This window comes from Lissotriton vulgaris, chromosome 2_1, assembly GCF_964263255.1.
Source record: "Lissotriton vulgaris chromosome 2_1, aLisVul1.2, whole genome shotgun sequence".
NCBI lineage: Eukaryota > Metazoa > Chordata > Amphibia > Caudata > Salamandridae > Lissotriton > Lissotriton vulgaris.
Genome location: NC_141687.1, coordinates 320,918,776 through 320,944,940, shown reverse-complemented (window position 1 = coordinate 320,944,940; position 26,165 = coordinate 320,918,776). Strand labels below are relative to the sequence as shown.

The 26,165-nt window shown below is 45.8% G+C and overlaps 1 protein-coding gene across 1 annotated transcript in view; it reads left to right on the top strand.

Annotated features, from left to right (window-relative positions):
- Nucleotides 1–26,165, top strand: part of ITGAE (integrin subunit alpha E) — a 771,961-nt gene that overhangs the window by 420,901 nt on the left and 324,895 nt on the right. Inside the window, exons 14-15 of the mRNA XM_086955032.1 lie at nt 8,373–8,524; nt 11,472–11,612. Of these exons, the coding sequence (XP_086811158.1) occupies nt 8,373–8,524; nt 11,472–11,612 (293 nt within the window). The remainder of the gene's footprint in view (nt 1–8,372; nt 8,525–11,471; nt 11,613–26,165) is intronic.

Genomic DNA, 26,165 nt, shown 5'->3' with positions numbered 1-26,165 from the left:
ACTGGACTACGGAAACACCCTCTACGCCGGCACCACCGCAAAACTCCAGAAAAAACTACAACGCATCCAGAACGCCTCAGCCAGGCTCATATTAGACATCCCGCGTAAAGAACACATCTCTGATCACCTGAAAAACCTCCACTGGCTCCCCGTAAATAAGAGGATCACTTTCCGGCTCTTAACCCACGCACACAAAGCACTCTACGAAATCGGACCCGAATGCCTCAACACACGACTATCCTTCTACACCCCCTCCCGCCAGCTACGATCCTCCAACCAAGCCCTCGCCACTGTACCCCGCATCAACAAAACCACCATGGGAGGTAGATCCTTCTCCTACCTAGCAGCTAAAACTTGGAATTCAATTCCCACTCACCTTCGCCTTACTCAGAACCACCTAGCATTCAGAAAACAACTCAAAACGTTGATATTCGACAAGTAACTCCCCACCCTTCTTCAAGCGCCTTGAGACCCTCTGGGTATGTAGCGCGTTATATAAATCTTTTGACTTTGACTTTGACTTTATCTCATCCGGGTCCAGCATGCCCAAACTGTCCTGGGGCAACTCAGCGGCAGAGCCAGACGGGCGCCAAGAACGCACCGACTCATCTTCATCGTCCATGTCTGCTGGGGACATCCTACCAGGGGATGATGGTGCTGTGTCCCCTGATACTGAGGGACCCGGGGCCGGAGGAGGCGTAGGGGTGGGCGCGGTCGCCTTAGCCAAAAAACGTCACGTAAACCCTCAAAGGTGTCCCTGTCCACACCCTGCACTACCCCAGAAACCCCTTCCCTGCAAACCTTCTTGGGGGCTGAGGGACTATCCCCTGCGGGGCTAGAGGGGTACCCAGAAGTCCCTAGATGGGCCTGCATCAATTTTTCACATTCCTGCACAATGCGTGCGGACAAGCGCTCCTCCATGGGGCCTACCACTTCCGTGATGCAGCGATATATCAAACTGTTCCCTGCGTTGTAAAACTCCTCATCGTTTAAGTACTGATGAGTTTCCTCCTCCTCAAAATACTCCTCCTGATCCATTCTGGGTGCTACTACCAAGCACCCAGAATGGACCCAGAATGGGACACTGGACCAGAGCTGTTTGGGAAAAAACAGCACTCTTTGAGAGACCATAGCCTGGAGAGCTTTTGGACCAGTTAAAAAACGGAAAATATGAGGCAGCACCCACCCCTCAGCGCATCGACCCTCTACAAGACCGGGTCGTTGCCGCCTCCCTGCGCGCTGCTCAAAGCGGGAAGGAGAGTCAAATAAGTGTAGGTATCTCCCGCTGCGAGCAAACCACTTGCGGTGCTAAAATCACCCTCAGACGTCAAACACCGCGTTTGACGTCTGAGGGTGATTTTAGCACCGCTTTCCAGGTACAAGGCCTCAATACGGACCCCTCAGGGCGTTATTATTTAAATGCGGGACAAAGGTACGGACCCAGGAACCCTGGGCGTTCAGGTAAGGCGGCAGGGAAAAGCTCCGGCGGGTCGTTTTCCTCAGCGCGGCTCTCTGTGTGAGAAGAAACCACGCTGGGGACCAACGAGATGCTCTGGTGAAGTGATGGTAGCAGACCATAAATGATGTGGAATATAGTATATTTATTTAAGATAAATAATAACAGGTGAGAGCCAGGGAAGCGACGTCCTTCTCCAACCAGCTCGGTAACATCAATGTTCCACATGGAACTTATCATTACAAGACTCCATATTCTATGCACGAGCATTAAAGGAATAAGAACACAACACATCCCCCCCCCTATACATTAAAGGCAAACCGGGGAAGGTAAAACAAAAGAAGGAGAGAAGATAAGGGAAAAAAAGAGATGGAAATAAACAGGAGGAACAATATTACAAAGCATAGTCTTTCAGCCATCTGGGCACAACTCTTGTTCTTTTATCAAGTAACACATTGGTCTTATTCTGTGTGACACTTGCGTCCAAACTTGTAGAAGCATTGACATCAGTTTGAACTTCATGTTCATGACTACAACCTTCACCCACCCCCCCTCAATACACAAGGGAGGGTAGGATTGCCTGGGTTCACCAGAAATGGCCGTCAAATCCTTACCCAGTTGAGACTGAACTTGGCTATTTTCAAAATGATCTTCTACCCAATCAAAATTGTTGATACATGAATCAGGAAGTACTTCTACACAATTTTGATCAGGGTTAAAAGCAATATTTTTAAGATTCCATACTCTACCATCATCCAGTCTTACAGAATTCCTTAAAACCTCAGCAATTTTACAAGGTGGTTCGAAACGGCTCATACCCTTGGGAACCTTAAAAGGCTTCTTCACCCTCACCCAGTCTCCAACTTTGATAGAAACATCTTTAGTATTATGGTGAGAGTCATAGAATTCTCTGCTCTTCTCGTGACTGGACATTAATCTGTCCTTGACATCTACAGGAGACCAACATGCAACTTTTCCGTCAACCAGCCATCCAGGATTAAACTTACATCTAGCTGTTCTGCCCCTCATCATGGTGAACGGGGACATGCCAGTGCTGTTCTGTACAGTGACTCTATATGACCAAACCGCCTTCTGTACCTGTACCTTCCAATCAAGTCCACTGTGCACAGAGGCTTGAATGATACCCTTGATTACTCTGTTAAACCTTTCGACAGTGCCGTTGCCACTAGGGTTATATAAAGCAGTGGTTTTGTGTTTAACACCACATCTGTCGAAATACTCTTTAGCTAGTCTAGACGTAAATTGGACACCATTGTCCGATAGCACACAAGCTGGTAAACCCTCCACCATGAATATTTTGTCCAAAAATTTTAGTACTGTCTGAGTGTCAACCCTTTCCACAATTTTGACAATAGGCCACTTGGAAAAAAGGTCAATTGCCACCAAACCATATTCTCTAGAATCTCCTACAGGTCCAAAAATATCCACCGCGATGGTGTCCCAAGGAAAGTTGGGAATTAAACCATCACTCATCTTGGGCTTAAAGGTCCTAAGAGTTTTGTCAGCAGACATGCAAACTGTACACTTTTTGACAAACTCCTCAACCTCCCCGTCAACTCCAGGCCACCAGAACATACCTTTGACAATAGACTTGGTTCTCATAATCCCAAAATGCCCCTCATGACACAATTGCAGAATTTTCTTTCTTAAAGACATAGGTGGGACGATCCTATCACCTCTAAACAACATATCGTTTTCAGAGGACAACTCCGTACGGATTTGCCAAAAAGCATCCAAACCAGGAATATTCCTCACTTTGGGCCAGCCCTTACAAATATACTCTAAAACACCTTTCAATACAGAATCTTTCCCCTGTTCAGTCAACCACTCCGTTTTACTTATCGCAGGCTCACCACAATCATGTATCAAGGCCACACATCTTCACACTCCTCCAAAGGGGGTGGAAGTCTCAACAAACAATCAGCAATGCGGTTGTCCCTACCCGGCAGATAAACCATTTTATAGATATATTCCTTCATCCGCATAGATAATCTAGCTAACCTTGCGGATGCACCTGAGATGCCATCACATGATAAAATGCGGATCAATGGTTTATGGTCTGTACGAATGGTCACAGGTTTGCCCCAAACAAATGCTCGGAAATGATCCAGCACCCACGCACACGCTAGGGCCTCCCTCTCGATGATAGGGTACCTACTTTCAGCAGGGGAAAGGGCCCTAGAGGCAAAAAGAATTACCTTTTCTTTACCAAGCCCATCATACTGTGACAACACAGCGCCCAAACCCTTGTCACTTGCGTCAGTTGTGAGCAAACAGTCAGCATTAGGGTCAAAACTGGCAAGAGCATTTACTTTTTGTAACTCCTTCTTGATCAAATTAAACTCTTCCTCACATAATTCACTCCAAAAGAACTTAGAGTTCTTCTTCAATAGTGCACGCATATTGTGAACTTTTGCTGCGAAATTTTTTATGAACTTGGCACAGTATTCAGCCATGCCGAGGAAGGCTCTCACTTCATCTTTCGAAACAGGTGCCGAGAACTTAACAATGTTCTCCACCAAGGTAGGCTTGGGTTGGACACCTTCCTCACTTATGACATGCCCCAAATATGAAACACTTCTTTGGCTGAATTTGCACTTGGACAACTCTACAGTCAGGCCAGCTGACTGCAAGGTTTCCAAAACTTGTTTCAATTTGGAATCATGACTTTCCTTGTCTTTAGCTGCAACAAGAATATCATCTTGAAAAAATGAGACATTCTCCATATCTCCAAACAGTCTATGCATCAGCCGCTGAAAAACAGCAGCGGCTGAGGCCAACCCAAAGGGCATACGCCTGAACTGATAACAACCAAACGGTGTTATAAACGCTGTGAGGTTCTTAGAGTTAGGATCCAACATCACCTGGTGGTAGGCGGCAGAAAGATCCACCGTGGAAAACCATGTAGCACCTTTAAGGGAAGAAACCATTTCGTTTATTCTAGGAAGGGGAAACTTTTCCACCACGATGTTATTGTTCAAGTGGCGCAAATCGATGCATAGACGGATTTTTCCGTTGGGTTTCCGGGCAACCACAATCGGAGAAATCCATTCTGATGTTTCCACTTCTTCTATAATGCCTTTGGCAAGCAGACCCTGGATTTCCTTTTTCACTTCCTCCCTTATAAGAATAGGTATTGGTCTCACTTTATGAACCTTGGGTTGTGCATCAGCCTTTAAAATTATCTTATGTTCAAACCCCTTCAGAACACCCAACTCCTTATTGAATACTTTGGGAAAACTTTCAGATAACTTTTCCTCCATTCTACTACAGTCATCCAAAATCAAAACTTTGTCCTTAGAATTAGGATCTAGGATAATGTGTAATTTCTTCTGATCGAACCATCCTAATACAGATGGCCCAACCTTTGCCACATACAACTTTGCTCTTGTGGACCTGCCTTTAAATACAAAGGTAAGCCACCTAAAACCAATCATACCTATCCTGTTACCTGTAAAACTGATTGGGCAGACGTCAGATGGGTATAATTGCTCACCAATCTTATTTACAAACTTCTTTTGCCAAACCTCCTCATTTATGATCGTGTATGGGGAACCAGAGTCCGCATACACACTTATGGTTACCCCACCCAGGGATATATCACAAATTGGTTTTCCTTTCAGTGAGTCTTCTGAAATGTTGATCACGTAGTTCCCTCTAATACTTTTTATGCAACATTCTTCTTCAGTTTCTAATTCATCCACACTCTCACTTTCATCCTCATACATATATTTTACGTTTGTGCGTCTACGACACATCTTGCTAAAGTGACCTAACAGTCCACAAATACCACATTTCTTTTTTAACGCAGGACATAGTCTACTAAATGCCAGATGTTCTTTACTGTCACGTCTATAGCATCTCCTATCCTCCATGTTTTTATTCTGGACCTTTGCAGGTTGACCAGCCCATCTCCCTTGTTGTTGTTGTTGACGAAAATTTCTATTTGAAGCTTGAATCTTACACACAGTTCCCGAGGTTTTGGAAACATCTTTCTCTGTCTCTTTCACCACCGTTGCACACCTCCCTGACATTTCTGACTTTCTCATAATGGCAACAACGTCATCAAGAGGTGCGTCACCGTTAACCCAAAGACGATCTTGTAAGGCAGAGTTGTTATTGTGCATTACCAACTGATCACGTATGAGATCGTCATGTAAATTGTCAAATTTACAATCTATGGCTAGTTTCTTGAGATCATCCATCCACTCATCTACGGTTTCCTCTTTGGTTTGTTTTCTCTGGAAGAACTTGTGTCTTATGACCCCAATGCACACCTTAGGAGCAAAGTATTTGTCCATATTTTTTATCGCATTTTCGAATTCATCTAGATTGGAGTCATCGGACTTACTCATCCTTGAAAATGTCTTTAATCCTATGGGACCAAGAGAATGTAATAAAAGTCTCTTCTTTTGCTCAGCTTTCATTTTCTTGGTTTCATCAACAGCTTCCAAATAATTAATGAAGTATTCCTTCCATTCTATCCACTTTATAATGGGTTGGGTACCTTTAACCCAAAATGGTTCAGGAGGACTAATCGTAAAATTCTGTTGTGCCATGTCTCTGTCTCTAACTACAGTACTTACACTGGAATCTCCTTCTTCCATGCACTATGAAGTACAATTTAATTTAGTAACAACCTTCTCCCGACTTTCTCACCTGTTACCGAATGTTCGACACCACAAAAAAAATAATTAACTCTTTTTCCTTTATTTTTATTTAAATTTCCATTTCACCTACTGTGCTGTTTGGAATGCGTACCTTGGAGATGTAGATATCGCCATGCGCCACACGACCTTTGATGCTTAAACTCGATATTTGTAATCTATTCCCGATTGATTTGAATTCCTTCCGATCGGTGTAAACAAAGGATACAAAATGGCCGCCACGTTGGGGTCACGCTGCGTGACCTGCGTCTGACGTCAGTAGATGAGGGGATTGTGGAAGACGCGCTGACAGCGACGCGCGCAGTCCCCTTGACAGTCAGCGCATGCAGTGGAATGGCGAGCGCTCTTGAAAAATGCAGGTAGGCGATAACGGTTGCTCCGTTAATGTCGCTGAGCATTGAGCATGTTGCCGATAGTTATTTAAATAAAGCGCAGTCGTAGGCGGCGATCCCCATGCGAAGGGAGAAGAGAAAAAAATATAGTAACTCACAAAGTTTCCGTTTTGGTACGCTTTCCTTATTTTCTTCTTTCTTGTAAAAGTTGGAAGTTCTTCTCATATACTTCTCCGCGATAATCAGTAAAGATAAACGCCAGTTTCCCTCGTCGCCAATTGAAGTGATGGTAGCAGACCATAAATGATGTGGAATATAGTATATTTATTTAAGATAAATAATAACAGGTGAGAGCCAGGGAAGCGACGTCCTTCTCCAACCAGCTCGGTAACATCAATGTTCCACATGGAACTTATCATTACAACACTCCATATTCTATGCACGAGCATTAAAGGAATAAGAACACAACATCTGGCTCCCTCTAGCGGCCGAAATAAGCTCTGCAACACTTTGGGAGATCGTGTGAGGAATGAAGAGCGTTCTCGCGATCTAGAGGGGCTCTGAAAGGGAAAAAACACATCAAATAAGGCAATAAAACAAATGACAGAGCCCCCAAACGAGCAGACAATACCTGAACCATAACAATTAGAATACAAGCCTAAATAATGTTAGAGAAAAAACCACTTAACTGGCTGCGAAGCAGCGAAGAAAGAGGAAGTGGTCACAGGAGGGACGTCCTATCTATCTGTCATGGACATTGGCAAAGGACTACTCTGTGCAATATCTTGATGGACTGATGGTATTTGTAGTTTATTACGCAAAATCCGAAGTCTTTTTCTTTGATGTGTTATCCTTATTCTGGGATTTAGAACTTATGTTGGAGCTTTTCTGGCTGCTTTGTTTTGTTCATTGATTAAAGAGCGAAGAAGGAAAAGTATAATCCTCACCTCTGATCCTGGCATAGAATTCCTCTCTGCCTGACTCTGAGTGGGCTGGTGTTCACATGTTTGTTCCTGCCTGGGTTGGAACACCATAGCATATACTACAGGGTGGTTACCTTACACAAAAATTCTCATTGGCTTTTTTCCCCTTTTTTTCTGGCTTAGGAGTATCCAATGATCCCCCACTCCAGACTTTAGTTTGCCCCCCACTCCCCATGGCACCTTCTGCCCTCATCACCCTGCAATTAGGCCTCAGCATAGATTTACCACCTTAGAATAGATGGTTGATGTGTGCTTTAAACCTAAAGGAATTTGGAATTCAGTTGGGGTTTTATGACTGCTAAATCCAGTTTCACATGGTAAGTCTAGTACCATGGGATTTTACACATAATAGCATGGAGAAGTGTGGCTCAATGGTTGGAGAGGCAGACCCTGATGCAGAGGTCTGGCCCGGGACCAGGGTTCAATTCCCCGCCTCGGCAGGTCTTGGGCTCAAAAAATTCCACGGACCTGATCATTCTCGCCTCGTGCCTATTCCAATCATGGAGTCCCACTCTGCAACTCTGGGCAATAGCTTGTTTAATCTCCACAACGGCCCCCACAACGCTATGGATGCCTGGCCTCCACCATGGGGGTGCCCAAGAGTGGACGCCTCACAGGGAAAGCCAGGATGGGTTCCACAGCGGTATTCGTACATGCGCCTTGAGACCCTTGCGGGTGAGTAGTGCGCTATACAAGTATCAATTTACAATTTTGACACTGGGAGAATGTTACTACAAAGTTATATATTTTTTTTTTAGTGCAATCAGACCCTAAATGTCCTGCTTTTCTTCCCTAGACAGTTAGTGGTAACTTTAGGATTCATAAAATGCTGATGATGCACATTTAGATCAATTTTCAAGTTATTCCACAGATTGTAATGATGTTTCTGAATGTTTATGTTTATGTTTTTCAGGATACTCCCTGGCTTTAGTACATGGGCGGCAGAAGAATAAAGAGCCCCTGTATGTTTCGGGAGCGCCACGCCACAGCAACACCGGGAAAGTGCTGGTGTTTGAAAAGGACATCCACTCCTACCATCTCATTCATCGACTTCCAGGGGAACAGGTGATTTACACCCCAAAATGGAGGGACCCTGGTGTCACCACTGTAAAGTCCTAAGGTGGCAGAGAGTCCGTCCACTAGCCTGGCAGGGCTGGAGAAGGCTGCGTATAAAGCCATGGCTCTATCACTGTGGGTAGGGTCGTGTGCCTACTGAGTGCGACCAGGAGCTGCTCTGGGGAAATGTGGTCTGATGTAGGGCAGGGCTGCACTGGGAAAACAAAGTAGCCCCGGGAAATGCTCAAATGAGCCCTTCTCCCTTGACCTCCGAGCACAATCTTTCTTTCCCTTCATTCATTCTCTCTCTCTGGCCTCTCGTCTCTTTCTTACACCCCTCCGATCGCTTTCCCTCTACCTTTCCCCTCACTCTGGAAGCCTCCGTGTGCCTGCAGCAATTAACCGCTGAGAGCTTTTGCTTTTGGGAAGTGACAAAGGCACCAGTAGCAGCACTTTGATCTAGAACCCGGCCTCCAGGTGCTCGCAGGGTGGATTAAAAGGCCTGGCCCGCCCTGATCTGGGAAATGTGTCATCACATTAGATTATGAGGATAGTGCAACATGTTTACATCATGGGTGCTGGTTCTTCTAATGCAGCTTCTTTGGAATGTAGTGGCAACTGGTGCATTTTGTAAACATTTCTTCAGAAATAATTGTCGGAACACTGTAGAATGTGAGGACGACTGACAAGTGTACCAAAGAACATGTTTGCCTGGCACTGATGCAGATTGCAGAATGTTCTCAGCGAAATCTTGAAAGTGTCATGTCCAGGAGTCTTGGCAGTAGAAGGCCAGAGCAGAAGAATTTAGAAAACTGTATTAGCAGACAGTAGCTTATTGGTTAAGTTCAGGGGGCCCGATTCACATAACTAACTTAAGACAAAATCCTAAACTTACTACTATTTTGGTATTCACAGAAGGCACTTATTCATTTTGGTATTCACAGAAGACACTTACTCATTTCGGTATTTACAGAAGTTAGGAGTCCTAACTTTAGGACTCCTAAATGCCTTCTGTGAATACCGAAAGATTTAAATTTAGGATTTTTCTCAGTTTCGGAGTGGTAAAGTTAGGACTCCTAACTTTAGAACTCCTAAGTGCCTTCTGTGAATACCGAAAGTCTTAAAAATTAGATTTTTCTCAGTTTAGGAGCAGTAAAGTTAGGAATCCTAACTTAAGGACTCCTATACTGAGAAAAATACTAACTTTAAGACTTTCGGTATTCACAGAAGGCATTTAGGAGTCCTAACTTTACTACTCCTAAACTGAGAAAAATGTAATGTTTAAGACTTTTGGTATTCACAGAAGGCATTTAGGACTCCTAACTTCTGTGAATACCGAAATTAGTAAGTGCCTTCTGTGAATACCAAAAATGAGTAAGTGCCTTCTGTGAATACCAAAATGGATTTTGTCGAAAGTTAGTTGTGTGAATCGGACCCACGGTGTGTGCGGCTGTAAAATGCAACAGTACAAATTCCTTTTGTGGAGATGTGACCGAAAATGTTTTGGTCAGTTGCTGGTGGACTGGACAGCTTGGGCACATGTACTCCCTCCATCTAGGCCACAGACAACGGAATAGAAACAAGATACCTCCCACCTTTACAGGAAGTGACATCACATGGCCCTTGACTATGCTGGAAGCATGAGAACTGAATACAAATTATTATCCAATAATGAATATATAACATCTGAATGTGCCAAAGATTATACGACTCACAGTTGTGACCCCCGCCCCCTTAAGAAATAAAAACAACATCCACGCTGAGAAAACTATCAACAGAACAGGATGTAGTTATGTGACGATCCTAGAGGGGAAGAAAATGTATCCCATTTCTTTGAATGAGAGTGAAGATAAGTAGAGGATTACATAATGGGAAGCTGTTGTTCTAGAGCAGTGTGGTAGACAACTTGGTTAAAAGGGATTCTAAAGGGTTGCTTAAATACCTCAACTATATACAGGGGTTACTATTTTTTCTCATATGTGTACGTAGGTGGGGGAGTAGGTTCCATTCTTGACATACAATAGAGTTTGTCTTTGAATTTCTGCTGTGAGTTATTCTTGTCACTCAATGGAGATTACACTCTTTCTTAATATCACAAGTTTTATGAAGGTGTTGCAGAGGCATAACTGTCACTACAGCAGCAGGTGCAGTGTCAACGGGCCAGAGACAGGGGTAACCATTGACTCCTGCTCATTATGATGTTTGCTTGCTTGCACTAGAACTCATGACACCCTTGCTGGGCCTCTGGATGTTGCTAGTTCAATGTAGTAACAGTGAGTTTTAAGTATCCCTAAAGGGACCTGGATTGGGGGAATTACTAGAAATGGTGGCCTTTCTCTAATTCAGCTATAGATTTTTTGGGTTAGAGCTTCAGTTTGTAGACCTAATTCTTCAGATCACTGGCAAAGTTATTAGTTGAGAACGTTCTTGTTAAAGAGGTGTCCTACTCGGAACTATTTATTTGAAACAGTATTCTTGTAGGTGGTTTTGGCTCTGCTGTTCAGTAGTTCTTTTTTGGAACATATCCTAACTTGGACAAACGTATCTTTATCATACTTACAATGGATCACCTTTATTGGAGTGTGGTGACACAGAGCTACAATAAACTGGGTACAAGTAGTCCATACATCTCGAAAAGGCTTATACAGTATGTATTAATGGCACCATCATTGAACCAGTGGGTCTGCTGCCCCATAGAGCAAGCAAGGCGGGGGCTTGATAAATACATTTTGCAATTGTAAAGTGTTATTCATCTGCCCTGGGTTCCCTAGCATCAAGCTTCCAGAACTAGTGTGCACCTTTCAAACTCACAGCATGGTACCGTACCTTGAACCAGAGCCTTGGGACATTTTCTAGCCGATTCTTTGCACTATGCGATGGACTAAATGAGTTCATCTCTCTGATGGATGAATACATTGCAGACACTCAAAAGAGACTTTTCTTAATGTGCTTGTAGGTGGGGTCATACTTTGGATCTGAGCTTTGTCCTTTGGATGTAGACATGGATGGTTTGACAGACTTCCTTCTCATTGGAGCCCCTTTCTACCATATAAAAGGAGAAGAAGGAAAAGTCTATATCTATAAATTTGATCATCAGGTAAGAAAAATGGCATTTGTACAAAATATTGAGTCAAAAATATCCAGTCACACAAATATCAAGTTTTTATTACTGTGATGCATAAATATTGTGCTTCAGAAATAGAGATTGTTTTTAAGGTAAGTAATATTGTTGTCAAAAATATCTTTATTGTTAGTATTGTTTACAAAATATAGTTGTAAAAAATGTCAGTTTTTTTGTATTATCTTTATTATTTTAGTTTCCATTTTAATTGTATATGTTCTAAATTGTTTGTATAATTATTGTTAATGTTAAGTGGCATTTGTATAGCGCATAATCACCAACAGTCTCTTAGTGCTTCTGAGAGAATTGCAGAACCGTATCAGCAGTTACCAATCAGCATGCCTACCGGTCAGAGCACATCTTGTCCCCAAGCCTGTGTGAACAAAAAAGTCTTAATTTTTTTCCTGAATGGAATGAGAGAAGCTTCCCTATGCATGCTTTCCGGCAACTTATTCCACAGTTGGGGGATTGGAACTGAGAAAGCTTGTCCACCCATGGTGGCTTTGTAAAACCGAGGGCAGGACAGCAGGCCTCCCTTGGACGAGCAGAGGTCATGTATCTACTTAAGCGGTGCCTGCCCAAAGAGAGCTTTGTGTGCAGTGCATAGGCCTTTAAACCTGGCCCTCTGCTTAACCCCTTCGATGCTCATGACGGTACACCTCTCGTACACTCATGACGAGCTGAGCTCGTCATGAACAATGGGAATTAATCATTGTCAGCGCACAGGGTAAATCTGCACCACACTGATGGTGTTAATTGGGAGCCAATGGAGCTGCTTCAGTAGTGGTGTGGCATGTGAACGTCTTAGGAACTTAAATATTCATCTTGCTGTGTCGTTCATGACTACTTGCAGCTTACCTAACAGCTTGTCAGGTATCCCAATATATAATGCATTGCCATAGTCCAACCTCGACACAATCAGTGCAGTCACCACAGTGCACATAGCTGAGAGGGATAGGAACAGTACCAGTTTCCTGAGTTGCCTCAAAGGCCCACACAGATCCCTACTACAGTGCTCACTTGGTTTAACAGTGTAAGCTTAGCATCTATTTTATTTTTTTAACTTCATTTATAGTGTTGGCGTTCATGTACATTCCTACATTAAGTCCCAGTAGTGGGATAAGTGTTCATGACAGTAAGCAATGTCTTTTATCCAATCTCTAGGTTTGGGCACCAGGGTGCCACCCCAGCACATTGCGATCCTGCGTTTGGCGAGGATTAATAGCAAAGCAGTGAGTTTGCTAGAGCTTTTGGGTATCTCTGCCACGTGCCCCAATAGTCCAATTAGGGAAGAGGGAGGCAGTTGTAATTGTATGACTTCCCCTACCACCTGGAAGATCTCCACCCAATACGCTGCAACTGCTGGGCATTGCCAGGCAAGATGAATGACATCTGCTGCACCTGCATGGCATCGTGTGCATTGGGATATGCCCATTTTCTCCAATAACACTGGGGTGAAATAGGTGCGGTGTCCAAAATTAAAATGAATGAGAAGCAGCCTGTTATTTGGGGACAGTAATTGGAGCTGACAGCAATAAAACGACTATTGTACGCCTGTGAGTGGAAGAGAAAGGTCTTCCCCCCAGTCCTCTCGAGTTGGTGTTTGTGTTACAGGCGAGGAACGTTGCATACTTTGGTACAGTGACGTGATAAGTTTCCGCGATGAGGTGGTGGTGTAGGTGTGTTCTAGTGCGGGAAGGGTCGCCAGTGGTGCTGGGAATGTTGGGAAGATCTCTCTGCACGTCGCTCGCAATTGCTAGTATAGAAATGTGTCCAGTGGGGCGTTAGGTGCTGTCGTGGGCAGCCAAAAAAATCCCCTGGAAAGAGATCAGCAAAGGTATGCATGTTGAGCCTTTCCACTCGGCTGCAGGCGCCACCATCCTGTAGAAGTGGTATTAATGGGTGTTTCCTTATCGGGACTGAAGGGGCATAAAGGAGAGGAGCACCTGCGCGCTGTGATTATCACTGAGTCGCGCTTCTGCCATGTTGTTGTTATTGTTATCCATACTTATAAAGCGCACAGTAACCCTACGGGCATCTTGGCGCTGAGATACATGTACACTACCTCCATAATTCCTGCAAAAGAGCCAAACTGTATTTAAAAATGCTTATACTCTAGGAAAGAGCCAAGTTTCTGTTTTCTTACGAAACAACAGCAGGTCCTGCAACCGTGTCAGGTCAGAGGGAAAACCATTCCATAACCGCTCTGCTGCAATGCTGAAGGCTCTTCCCCCCGATCTTGCTCTTTTGATCCTGGGTATTTTTACCAGGTTAGCTTAAGAGGAGCGAAGCCTGCGGGTGGGAACATACCAGCCAAATTTGCTCTGCAACGGTTTAGGCCCAAGCCTGTGCAGCGCCTTAAAAACTATACAGAGTGATTTAAATTGTATCCTCTGTAATACAGGGAGCCAATGCAGCCCCGCCAAAGCCTGAGATGCTGATGATCGTTGTGGTCTCAGTAAAGCAAGCTTTGCCGCCACAATCTGGATTCTCTGGAGTCTCCCAATCAGGTACCTTGGAGACTCCAGCAGCAAAGCATTGCAATAGTTCAAATGACTCAGAATAACACTACCACTTGAACTCTGGCCTGGATTGGTAGCATCGGAAAAATGTTCCGGAGTACTCTAAGGAGAGTAAAACTACTCCCCACGATCTTGTTAACTTGAGTCTCTAGGTTCAGCTTGTCATTAAAGCTGATTCCTAGATTGCGTACCGTCTCAGTGGGTACCAAAGATGTATCCGTGGGGATAGGCCAAAAGCCAGTCAGAAGTGCAAATGACACTTTACCTGGCGCACAGCATAAAATCTCTGTTTTATCACTGTTGAATTGCAGGGAGGTATTTCTCAGCCAGTGTACCGTTTTCTTGATACAGGCATGAGCATTTTCTAGTGATACAGCATGATCCCCCTCCAGTGATAGAATAAGCTGAGTATCATCAGCATAATTCACAAGTCTGACATTATGTGACTTGATAATAGCTATCAAAGGGCTCATATAAGATTTAAATCATATTGGGCTGATCGCTGATCCCTCGGGTACACCATGCCCATAATCATCAAAGTCTGATTGATAAGGGGGGAGAGCCACTGCCTGCCGTCTGTTAGCCAGATAAGATTGAAACCATTTCAGGGCCACACCCACCACCCCCGCTCCCTCCAGCCTTGCTAAAAGGACCGCATGGATAACTGTATCAAATGCGGCAGACAGGTCCAGCAGAATCAGTATAGCTGATTGTCCCCTGTCTGCCCGCTTTCGAAGGTCATTCAAAATGTTTACCAAAGCAGTCTCCGTCCCATGTCCTGGGCGGAAACCCGAATTGCACATCCTCCCGCTTGTTATTGACCTCCAAAAACAGCGCGTGAGCTTGTGTGATCTTCTCGTGAACTTTCGTTTCGGGTCTGTGAAATGAGTTGCCTTGCCGTTTAGGGTGATTTTGAGCTTAGCTGGATAAAGCATGGCATATTTAATATTGTTTTTTTGCAGAAGTTGTTTCGCTGGTGGGAACTCACGGCGAGCAGCCTGCAACGCTAAGGTGAAATCTGGGAAGAAAGATACGGCATCTTCCTTGTAGTGAATGCGGCCCGCTCCCTGGCCTGTCGCAGGATAGTATTGCGGTCTTTATAATTCAGTAGGTGTGCCACGAAGACAAAAATAGTCACATTATTTTGGTTTATGAGCATCAAAGACAGTTAAGGATGATGTTAGATCCTTGCTATATTAAAAAAAGTATTCTCAAACTCTGCCCATGATGTGGACGGAGATCTGAAAAGCTTTACAGAAGTGTTGTGTGAAGATTTGGGTTATGCTAAAGATTTTAGCCAACACAACAAACACAAAAAGGGGCTCAAAGTGAGTGTCCCATTCATTGTAGAGTCAGCATTGAATGTCTTGACATACCAATGTGATAGCATAAGGCTATCAGGCATCGGCTGACTGTGCCACTGATTTAAGGTGGCCATGGAAAATGAACTCTGCATTATGTTTCATGACACACCTCAATAACAAAATTTGGGTAGATTGATTCTGTGCTCACGAGATTCAAGTAATAATTGCAATGTTGTGGGGGAAAGGAGGCTAAACTCTTCTCTGTGTTGCAATAAGACGCAATTTACCACCTTGTCATGCTGAAGTTCTGTGTCCTTTTGAGAAATAAACCCTTTCTGTATGGTCACCCCATTTTTTTTGCTGAATTTTATTGGTTGGTTTTAGAATGCACAGTTGGGCACTGCTGACCAGTGCCCAATGTATGTGTTCTGGACCCTAAAACATGTAAAAAGTGGCTAGTCCCTGATTGGCATTTCTATCTTTCCTACAAACCTTAGAGTATATAGTGTAGAAAGATTGTACGACGGAACAACGCAGGGAAATACTTTGCAAGCATTAAGCATGCATTTTTTACCCAGCATTTATTTCACAATGATTATGCTTTTACAATGTATGCTATTGGCACGCCTTGGTTATATAAATAAAAACAATACATTTGTGGGGGAGACACCCCCACACCCTCCAAAACCAGTTGTAAAAACATACATGTTGTAAAAACATGCGTGCCTAAAAACGTGTGGTAAAGTCACAACCTGGTATCAATCAATCATAGTACTTGTAAAGCGCGCTACTTACCTGTGAGGGTCCCAAGGCCCTGAGGGGAGAGGGGGTGCTGCTACTGCTCGAAGAGCCAGGTCTTGAGGAGTCTTCTGAAGGCGAGTTGGTCTTGGGTAAAAACCTTGCTGTAAAGGCTGGTTTCTGTGTAGAAATTGCATCCATGGCATGTAAATGTAAATGTCATCTGTGGACTGCAGCAGTTATTGTGATATCCACTAATGTGAGAAGGAAAACATGGCTTCCGGCCTACCATCTTAGCCTGACTGCTGCCATTTAAACCTGCAGCCTGACCTATCAAAATAAACTGTTTGACCAGGAAAAACCTTCCTTTTAAATATTTATAATTTGTCTACAAGGTAGAATGCATTGCATTTTAACGTGAGGGACCTATACATTCTGGTCCTCATTACGATGTCGGTCGGGACTTCTTGTCGGAACGGCTTTCTACCGACTCGGATTTGGGGAGCCCAACCAACCGATTACGATTTTTCCGCAATAATTCAGTCGGACTCCCATTGACTTCAATGGGAGCCTGCGTTCCGACCGACAACACAGGCTCCCATTGAAAAAAAAAGGGGTGGTTGCAGAAAACCTTGCATCCTGTCGCAGGCACCCCATGGTGCCGGTCACACTGTGCATGCTTGAAAAGAGGTGTCTCATGGGTACCCCCACAGGCCCCAACCAGAGGCCTCTGGGTGAAGAGGGGCCTACTATGGGGCCTCAAAGTCAGTTTCTGATAGCCGATCCGTGTCAGACAGACTGATTCGGAATGGCTGTCGGAATCCAACATCGTAATTGATCGGTTGGAAATGCGGCCTGTAGAGTTCTACTATTTAAACTCTCCGAATACCGGTTGAAACCTATTCGGAATGACCGACCGACTACCTTATATCGTACTCAGACGGTTGGAAATGTTTCCGAGACGGTCAGAAACTTGGCTTCTGACACATGTTCGGTCAAACCGAATGCCATTCGGAGCCTTTCTGGCAGTCATCGTAAAGATGACCTTAATGTTACCATGTCCCTGCAGTGACGAGCCCACAAAAGTTAGAACATGATTTAACCTTTATTTTAATATTTACAAATATCCAATCTAATGGTAAAGTTAGATCTTAGCTGAATATTTAGGAAAAGTACATTTTGGAAAGTTACCTTCTGCTGAAGGCCATGGCACATTAATGAGGTGTGTAAACTGCTTCTAACACAGAAACAATGGCCTGCGTGTGGAGAGCTGACTTCCCCCTTGCAAGAAGACCAATTAGGGTGAGCCCAGGACTCATGTGGAGCGAGGAAGTACATTAGTTGACAGGGCTTGCCGTTTTACAAGTACCTGGACCTGGACTGGATCTGCTAGTGGCCTCTGCTGAAGAAACTACAACTACTACTATTAATACTACTACTACTATGTTTCTCCCGCTTGGAGCTTCTCTACAGCAGCAAATCAATTTTAGTACCAAGAAAGAATCTGGACTTCATGGAACACATCATCATATAAAGCCTGTAGCCTTGGCACACTAAAGGATTCTGAGCTCCGAAAAGGAACATTTTTGACTGGGACAAACCTGCTTGATGTTTGTGACTGGTGCTCCAGCGCGATCTGCCTGAAACAATGACATTTTAACTGCTTTGGTACTTTCAAATACTTTACACATATTCTCTATGTTAAGCCCATCTACTCTGTGCCACAGCTACGAGGAGTTGGACTCAAGTTTAACATACTGAAAGCTTAGGGAGCTCCATCTCCCTGCAGAGTCCTGCATATTCGTACCACACCCAAAGCTCCCTAAATCTTACCTGCCATGACCCTTTCCTCCTACACTCCTGTGTGTTGCATATGAGGTGCCAGCTGAATTACAACCATTCCAGCAGAGATTGCCATGGACCCGAGAGGGCTGTGCGTCCCACATGGCCTGGAGCCTGGTACAGCTGAGTGCCTGAGTGCTGCGAGGGCCATTGAAGTGTGTCCTTACTGGGTCAGAGGGACCTTGAATAGGGGTACGTCGGTGTGCAGCAGCGGAGGCCCCCGTTGAGATTCTAATGTACTACTCTGGCTGTCTCATCTGACTTGACCGACAGTGCCGCCTTGGTGACACCAGGAGGCCGGAGATGGAGATGAAGGAATTAACGGGTCTCATTGGGGACCTGACAGAGCGGTGCGCCTGAGTTTTTTTCCCTCCCTCTTTTGCAATTGTGGGATGGAGAGGCATGAAAAACGATTCCTGATGCAGGAGCATTGGGGACTGGCAGAGCCGGAGCCGATATGCATAATGGCTCTACTGGAGGCAGCTGGAGCAACTCCTTGCAGTGCGATTACTCGAAGGAAGAAGCCATCAGGACTTGTAAGTGCCACAGGCCTTGCTTTTACAGACATCCCTTTCAAGTGAGCTGCCCTGGCACCCAGGAGATGGCACAGTTGATGGGAGCCCTGAGGAGGAGACGGGGAGGGCTCATAGACAGTGGGTCTATTACTATACTCACTGGCAGCCACAATTATTGATATAATACTCAGTGACTTCCCAGGCCCGGTAAATCCCCTCGTCCAGGTGACAAGTGTGGGAGTGCCCTGGTGCTGCATAACCCCCAGCTGGCCTGGAACACTATGCTGTGTGAGAGGGCCCTTGCTTCTCGAGCCCATGTGGATGCTTGGGTCTCCAGGGCTGCTGGAGGGAACAGGATGCTTTGAGACTTGCCGCGATTCCTTGAACCTTGGCTCATATGTATTTGGTCTTACCCACTGCACCCTGAGGTGACCACTGGCCTGCCTCTTTGCCTGAGAACTGTCTTGCTGCAGTGTGGCTGAAGACTGGGCATCATTGTGGCGCCAGTGCAGGTTCTTCCTTTGGAGGTCCCTGTGCCTGGCCAATTGTGGACCTGAACTTAGCCTACCACCACTGCTGCTTTGAGAGTGACCTTTGGGGGACAGATTGTATGCTTAGGTTTTAGGGTTTGCACAGTATTTAATCTCCCTTTTGGAAGTCACTACCTAGCCTGACAGGCACTGTGGGAACTTAAACATCTTAGACTTTGAATGCTTGGTACTTACTAGTCGCACTGTCTCTCCAGCAATGTGGAGAAGGACAGACCCAGACACAACAGCAGGAGAATAATATTGACCAATACACCACCCCTTGCTAGGCCACTGTTGGAAAGTGGATTATTGGTAGGGGAAAATGTAGGTCTGCCACTGGAAATAAGGCCACCAACACATCAGAGGACTCAGCATAGGTCTTAGAAAATTATTTCCATGCTTAACCCTTGGTAGCTTTGCTGTAAGCAGGCAGGCTTAACTTCAAAGACAGGTATGTAAAGCATTTAAAAACACCAATGCAGTAAATAATTAAGACACACCACATAATAAAAATCCAAAAGCAATTTATAAGCATAGAGCATATTTTTATCTTTAAAATGACACCAAAACGACAAAAATCCAGTGGATGGAACCGTAGAAATGAATTTTTTAAAGATTTAGCCCTTTATAGCACTTAGAAACATATACCACCGTGTTGGGATATCTGGTCGCAATAGATCGGCACAAAGTCAAAGTTTCAGGTCGACCGCGATGGAGCCCTGAGCAGCTCCCCCTCACGGTAGGTCCCGGGTACAGTTTTTACCTTCGAACTTAGAAACTTTTCTGGAGCTTTTTCTCACGGGGTCCCTCGATGCTCTTCACCAGGCCGTATCAGTGAGGGTTCGCCGGCCTTAGATTTCTTCTACTCATGGTCAAACTCAGGAAGTTGGACCTACGGAGGTTTTAGTGGGACGAAGCTGGAAGGCTTGGCCAGCTCGCGGTTGAAGGCAGGCGGCTTGGCTGGCCAGGGTGAGTCGTTCCCCCATGGAGCTTTTTTCCAAAGTTGCTCCAAAGTTCTCCAAACTCCTGGAACTTCTTCCTGAAGTTCCCCAAAGGGTACCAAAGTGTCCCAAACTCACTCCAAGGGTCTGGAAGCTCCAAAATGATCCTTGAAAGTTGAGGAATTCAGTTCCCACAATCCACTTGGACAAAACCCTTACAAATCCACTGGTAATTCTCCAGGTTGAGGATCCTTGGTGTAATGTTCCAGGTGAGCTCTGTTAACCTGTAGCTTGCAGGACGTCCACTCTTTAGTTCTTTAACAGCAAGGTAATCCCAGTGCTGTAGCTTCAACTGGTGCAGTCTTCAGAGGGTAGGCCTTAGAATTTGCACCCCAACTTCTCAGCATGGCAACGTCTTGTTTTCTTAAGTTTCAAGCAGCAGATCTGAGAGACTCTGCCCCTCTCAGATACTTATTCCAAATTCTCTGGGTCAAGCAGGAGGTGACTCCTGACCATTGAGAGCAGGGCAACTCCTCAAGGTTATGACCACATCCTGTAGAGTATGGCATTATTTTGTCCCAGAGTGCACCAAATCCTCCACATTCATAATGGCTGAATTATCAGCAGGGAATTAAGAGCCGTCTAAATGCCTAGGAAAGCTACTTTCCATAGACTCTCCCCCTTGCATCTGTACATTCCTTCCATAAGCCTAGCTCTGGCTGAGGTGAAAAGCTTAGAGTTGTAAATGACACCGGTTTCTTCCCTCATCTCTGAAGATCATGGTTTACAAGTCCTCCCCCTGCCCTGGCATTCATGTGGAACAGCACATTACCCTCCCTGAAGATCTGGTTAACCCCAGGGGCTCTTTATCACCTCTTCAAAACATCCTGGCTAATTCACTTAACTCTGACCAATCAGGACAGACCACTGGAGGCTGAATCTGGACCTACAAACAAGAACATCTTATAACTTCTTGTCTGTATATTTCAGGAAAAATCCAACAATATCATATTGTTGGATTTATCACTACCATTCTGGGAAGTCTTTGAATGGAAATTCTATCATTTCCCTATCAGGGTTTATTAGTTAATAACCTCTTCCATGTTAACCTATGTGGCATGGGATTTGCAATGCGAAAAATAACTTGGGCCATTTTTTCAGCACCAGGCCGTCAAAAACATATTTTATAAGTACTCCACCAATATCTACAGACCCCCCCTCCCATGGAACAACTTGGGGAGACTTTAGGGGTTCTAAATCTGTAGAAATATTGCAGATCCTCCCTTCACAGTGCTCCTAGCATCAAAGTCGAATTTGAACAGCACTTTATCACAATGTGGGAAGTTAAATGTGAAATGTCACTAAACCCAGGGCATACAAAACCCATTTTATAAGGATCTCCCTCATAAATACCTGACCACCCACCCCTGGGTGCGCCGAGGGGAGACCCTGGGCGTTCCTAATATGCCAAAACATTGTAGGTTATCCCTTTTTAAGTGCCCCAAATACCAAAGTCGAGTTTGGGCACAATGTACTTTTTAAAAGCAGTCCTGACACCCAGGGCTACTTTTAAACTGACCTCAGGCTTCAGCAGCGCACAAATGCAAGTGTAGAAAAAGCTGCTGGCCTCTAAACTGCCATTCCCTTTTGTGGACTAAGGGCTTCTAGGTAGTTTTAATCCCCCTACCCTATTATTTAATGGGGTCTGATAGGGTAGGTCAGGCCAATCACAGGGGTACCCCTTACCATAGTGTACCCTAGTGTATACAGGTGTTTTCACTGTATTCTAAATGTGTCTCTTTCAGCATAGCACTGGCCCTGGGCCTGGTTAGGCAGAGCCCAGGGTCAGTCAGTCAGTTACCACCAGTACCTTTCAGTAAAAAGTTATGGGGGTGCCCCAAGGCACAAGATGACTTTGCAACAGCCACACATAGACTCAATAAGCAGTACCCCTCGGGCACAACATAATATTCCCTGGAGCGACCGGAGGAACCATGAGATACCAACATCCTGGAGTCAATATAGGGCTCTAGAGTGGCTCTCAAAGATCAAACTGCGGGGGTGTCCTTTGGGGTCAATCTGCTACGGGCAAACCTATGTTTTTGCCATTTTGCAACATTCCGTCTATCATCTTGTGTGTTTTGCAAGACATACAATGCACCCTAGAGACTTGTCCAACGGCTGCACATAGCATTAGCACCAGCCCCTCCTCTGGGCACCCTGAGGCCCCTCATTGATCTGATATGGAACTACAGAGATAGGGGTGCGACTTTTAGAACTGCAAGTGAGGCGCCTGTTCCACGGTTTGAGCACAAAAACTTTGGAAATTACCCTGACTATGCACAGGGAGTGCAGGATAAATATACATCATTCTTAGAGGTCAAAAAAGACTACGCTATGGACCTTAGGTAGATGCTCCTCTACCCAGCTAAATTTCATTTCAGTGCATCAGGAGAGTCACATTTCTTTGAGAGCCCTGAAGACGTCTGTTCCTGGCTGGATATGTCAAGTGGGCAACCAGTGTGCCCTCTGAGTGAAACAGAACCCTTCCATTCATATGGTGGGAGTCTTAGGCATAGGTATCTTTGAGCCAGAGGTGGCAGCCATGTGAAAGCTGACGAAATTGATGTACATAGACAGCATTCATTTCCCTTCTTCTCCCGCTCCTCTCCCTGTGGGCACCATGGATACTGTAAATTATTGACCGTATCACCCTGCCAGTAAGAACCCGTACCCCTATGCATATGTACAGCCATTCTAGGCACCATGGCCTTTTTACCCATTGGAATCCCCGGCTTCCCTCCTGCGCGTATCTTGCACCCCCTCTCTCATGTATAGACCATGAAACCCTTTTCCTTTGCGCGACCCTGATGTGAAAGGCAACCCTCCTGCTTGACCCAGGCATTCCCCATTCCCCTCTCGAAGAAGCATCCTTCGCCTCAGCTGACATAGCCCCCCCAGCTGTATCTGACTGCCCCTGTTCTCTCATGTACAGGTCATAGGATCTCTCTCTCTCTCTCTCTCTGTGCGACCCTGGCCCTGCGCGCACCCTGACCCCCTCCTTCTCCTCACATGAGCAAGTCATAAACCCTCTTCTTCTGCAAGGCCCTGTCCTTGAGAGTCACGGGCGCGCCTGACCAACACCTCCTTCCCTTCCATGAATGCCCCTCTGTTGACAAGCCTTCCCTCCGCGCTCGATTGTCCACGTGGCATGAATACCACTCCTTTGATGACCCCTTCCCCTGAGTCCGGCTGACCACACATGTCCGAGGCCATCGCCTAAGCCAGGAGATACCATTTACTGCCCTTATTGTATGCCTAGCCACCCCACCCCCTGGACCATGATCAGGCGTACACATCCTACAAACACTCAGCTGCGTGATTACCCTCTCCTCTTATCAGCAGGTCAAGGGTCCCCATTGTGAACGTATGTGATGTGGAGTAGGATCATCACGAGGATTATAGGGATGCCTTTCTTTTGCGTCATACTGTCCTGATTGTACCATCAAATGTTTTGTAAGGTATAAAAGCAAGAGTCTCAGCTCACTTGTTAGAGCACCTCCCGAAAGACACTGTGTTTCATGTCCGAAATGACTGGCTCTCCTCATGAGAATTAAACTCTGTTCTTGATTCCTGCTTCCAGCGCCCGTCTCTTTATTTTGGTAATTATTCAACATGGGAACTAAGAGGCGGTTTGCGCCAGCGGCCTGGGCATCAATGGTAATTCGGGCTCGTTTTCCACAATTGGCGCCCAACGTGGGGCCCATCAGTGACATAAGGTTCGGTAAGAGAGATCCAGACGAAGAAGTGAACATCTAAATGATCGGGGTATGCCTGCCTTGAGAGGGCCCTCGCCCGGCTGCCGATCGACAGAACTTCACCAATTCTGAACGGACCTCTCTTGAGTGACCTATTGTCCTGACTGGAATCCCACAGGAATGCTACATGGAGTAAGAGAACGATCGGGCGCTGGAGGAGGGAGTCGAAGAACTGTCCGTATGGTCCGGTCCGGGTAAGATTAAGTAGGGTGTTTTCACGCCTGATTGGTAGGGTGGCTCTATCCACCTGATTGATTGATTGTTTGTATTGAAAGTCGGTATTTGTATACTGATATTGTTGGTATTGGTTCATTTAGCTTTGAAGGCTACTTGACATATTGGTTCTCTTTTGAGAACGAGACATTCTCTGTTTGCAAACAGCGGCGAATAGGAACGTCGTCCCTCTTTGCAGATAGAGAAGGGTAGGTAATGCAGACTTTTGTCCCCCGTTGTAATTCGTCATGCCTACTTTTCTCCCCACTGAATTGTTTGAAGTCGATTAATAATCGATTGTTGCTTGAAGTCGATTAATGATTGATTGTTGTTTGAAGTCGATTAATAATCGATTGTTGCTCTTTGAGATCTTCCCTGTCCACAAACAGAGACGAATAGGAATATTCTGTTCCCTTTATGGATAGCGAAGGGCAGGTAATGCAGACATTTGTCCCCGTTGTAATCCGTCATGCCTGTTTTTCTCCCCATTGATTGGTTGGTTGCCTGGACATTGTTGTCCCAGGAATTGTTTCGTTTGAGGTATTTTCTATTTGCAAACAACGTGAAATAGAAATATTCTGTCTAGTCTTTGCAAGTAGAAAAGGGTAGGTTATGCCCCTTTGTGAATTCGTCAGTCCTACCCACTCCCCACTGGTTGGTTATTGGGGGGTAGCTCGCATGGTCCGCCCAGGAGACTACCCTTATGGAGGACATATGCTCCCCGCTCATGGGCCATTTAGTAGAAATAGACCGACTGGTCCGCCCAGGAGGCTACCCTAGTAAATGGAAGTACATCGCTCGGTCCGTCCAGGATGATACCCTAATGAAGGAATATATGTTCCCCTTTTGATCGATAATCTCGTTCCACCCCGGACCATTTATTGGAGGGAACTCGTCTGGTCCGTCCAGAAGTACCCCCTAGTGAAAAGGACGCATAAAAAATATGAAGTGATCACCGTTCCCTACTAACAGAAAGCTTTAGCTCGAAACACGCTAAGGAAGAGAAAGAAAAATAAAAAGAAATCAGGCTAAGTCAGTAACCCCCTGATGAGCTTTTGACTTCACTAAAAATAAGAAACATTAGAAATAGTTCGTAATAAGAAATGTAAAATGGCGAAAAGGTTTGATAGCAGAACATAGCCACGAGGTAGCTAGGCTCCACTGCCTATTCCTGCTCCCAACATGTCTGCCTCATTTCCCACCACGCCCAAATAACGGTCACATGAAATAGAAAGCAAATCAATAGGTACCTACCCCCATTCCGGAAAGCTCCCGAAGTGCAACGGGTCCGCGGTTACGCCCATCCGGAAGGCGAGGCCTCGAGGCACGAGGGACTCGCCTGGCCACGGTCAGGAGGAGATGATGTTGGGCAGGCGGTCCAAAGAATGGCAGAGACCTCTCCTTCTCTCCTCTCCTGCTGCCCTGCAGGCCACGGGGGGGGGGCTGTCTTGCCTCAGCCACCGACTACCCCCCCCTTCTGTCTCTCGCCTGGTCCGACCCACGAAGAAGGCCGAAGCCGGGGGCGAGAACGGCGGCAAATCAAGTAGTCCCGCCACATGCCAAATTCGCCACATGCCATCGCCTGCATAGTTACAGGTGGTCCCGCCACGTTTCGGGTCCCTGGAGAGTTGGAGGTAGTCCCGCCACATGTTAAAAAGGGAGGGGGGGGGCTGTCTTGCCTCAGCCGCCGACCACCCCTTCCCCCATCTTCAATGGCTGGCACGGCCAATATCGAAGCGACGGAGCCGAGGAACGGCGCGGGGTCGCTGGAAGGGGGAGGTGGCGCGAACGACCCTCCCCCACCTCCCTCCAGGTGGAGGCTTCCAGCGACACCCCAACACTCTTTGCTTAAAGAGGGTCAACATCAAAAAGCGGTCTTCTGCCCAGGACGGGCACTCGCTCCATATCGTCTCTCCTCGACCTTGAAGATTCAATAAGAGCCGGGGGGCCCCCGACCCCCTGCATGGGTGCCCCCGCCCCCTTCGCTGGGAACCACGACATCGGAACAACTCCTGCCGGCACCAGCCTCGGATTGGAAATGGCTAAAATGCAGCCACGGCACAGACTTGTTCAGTTCCGGAGGAACACCAGAATGACCCGGTAGGA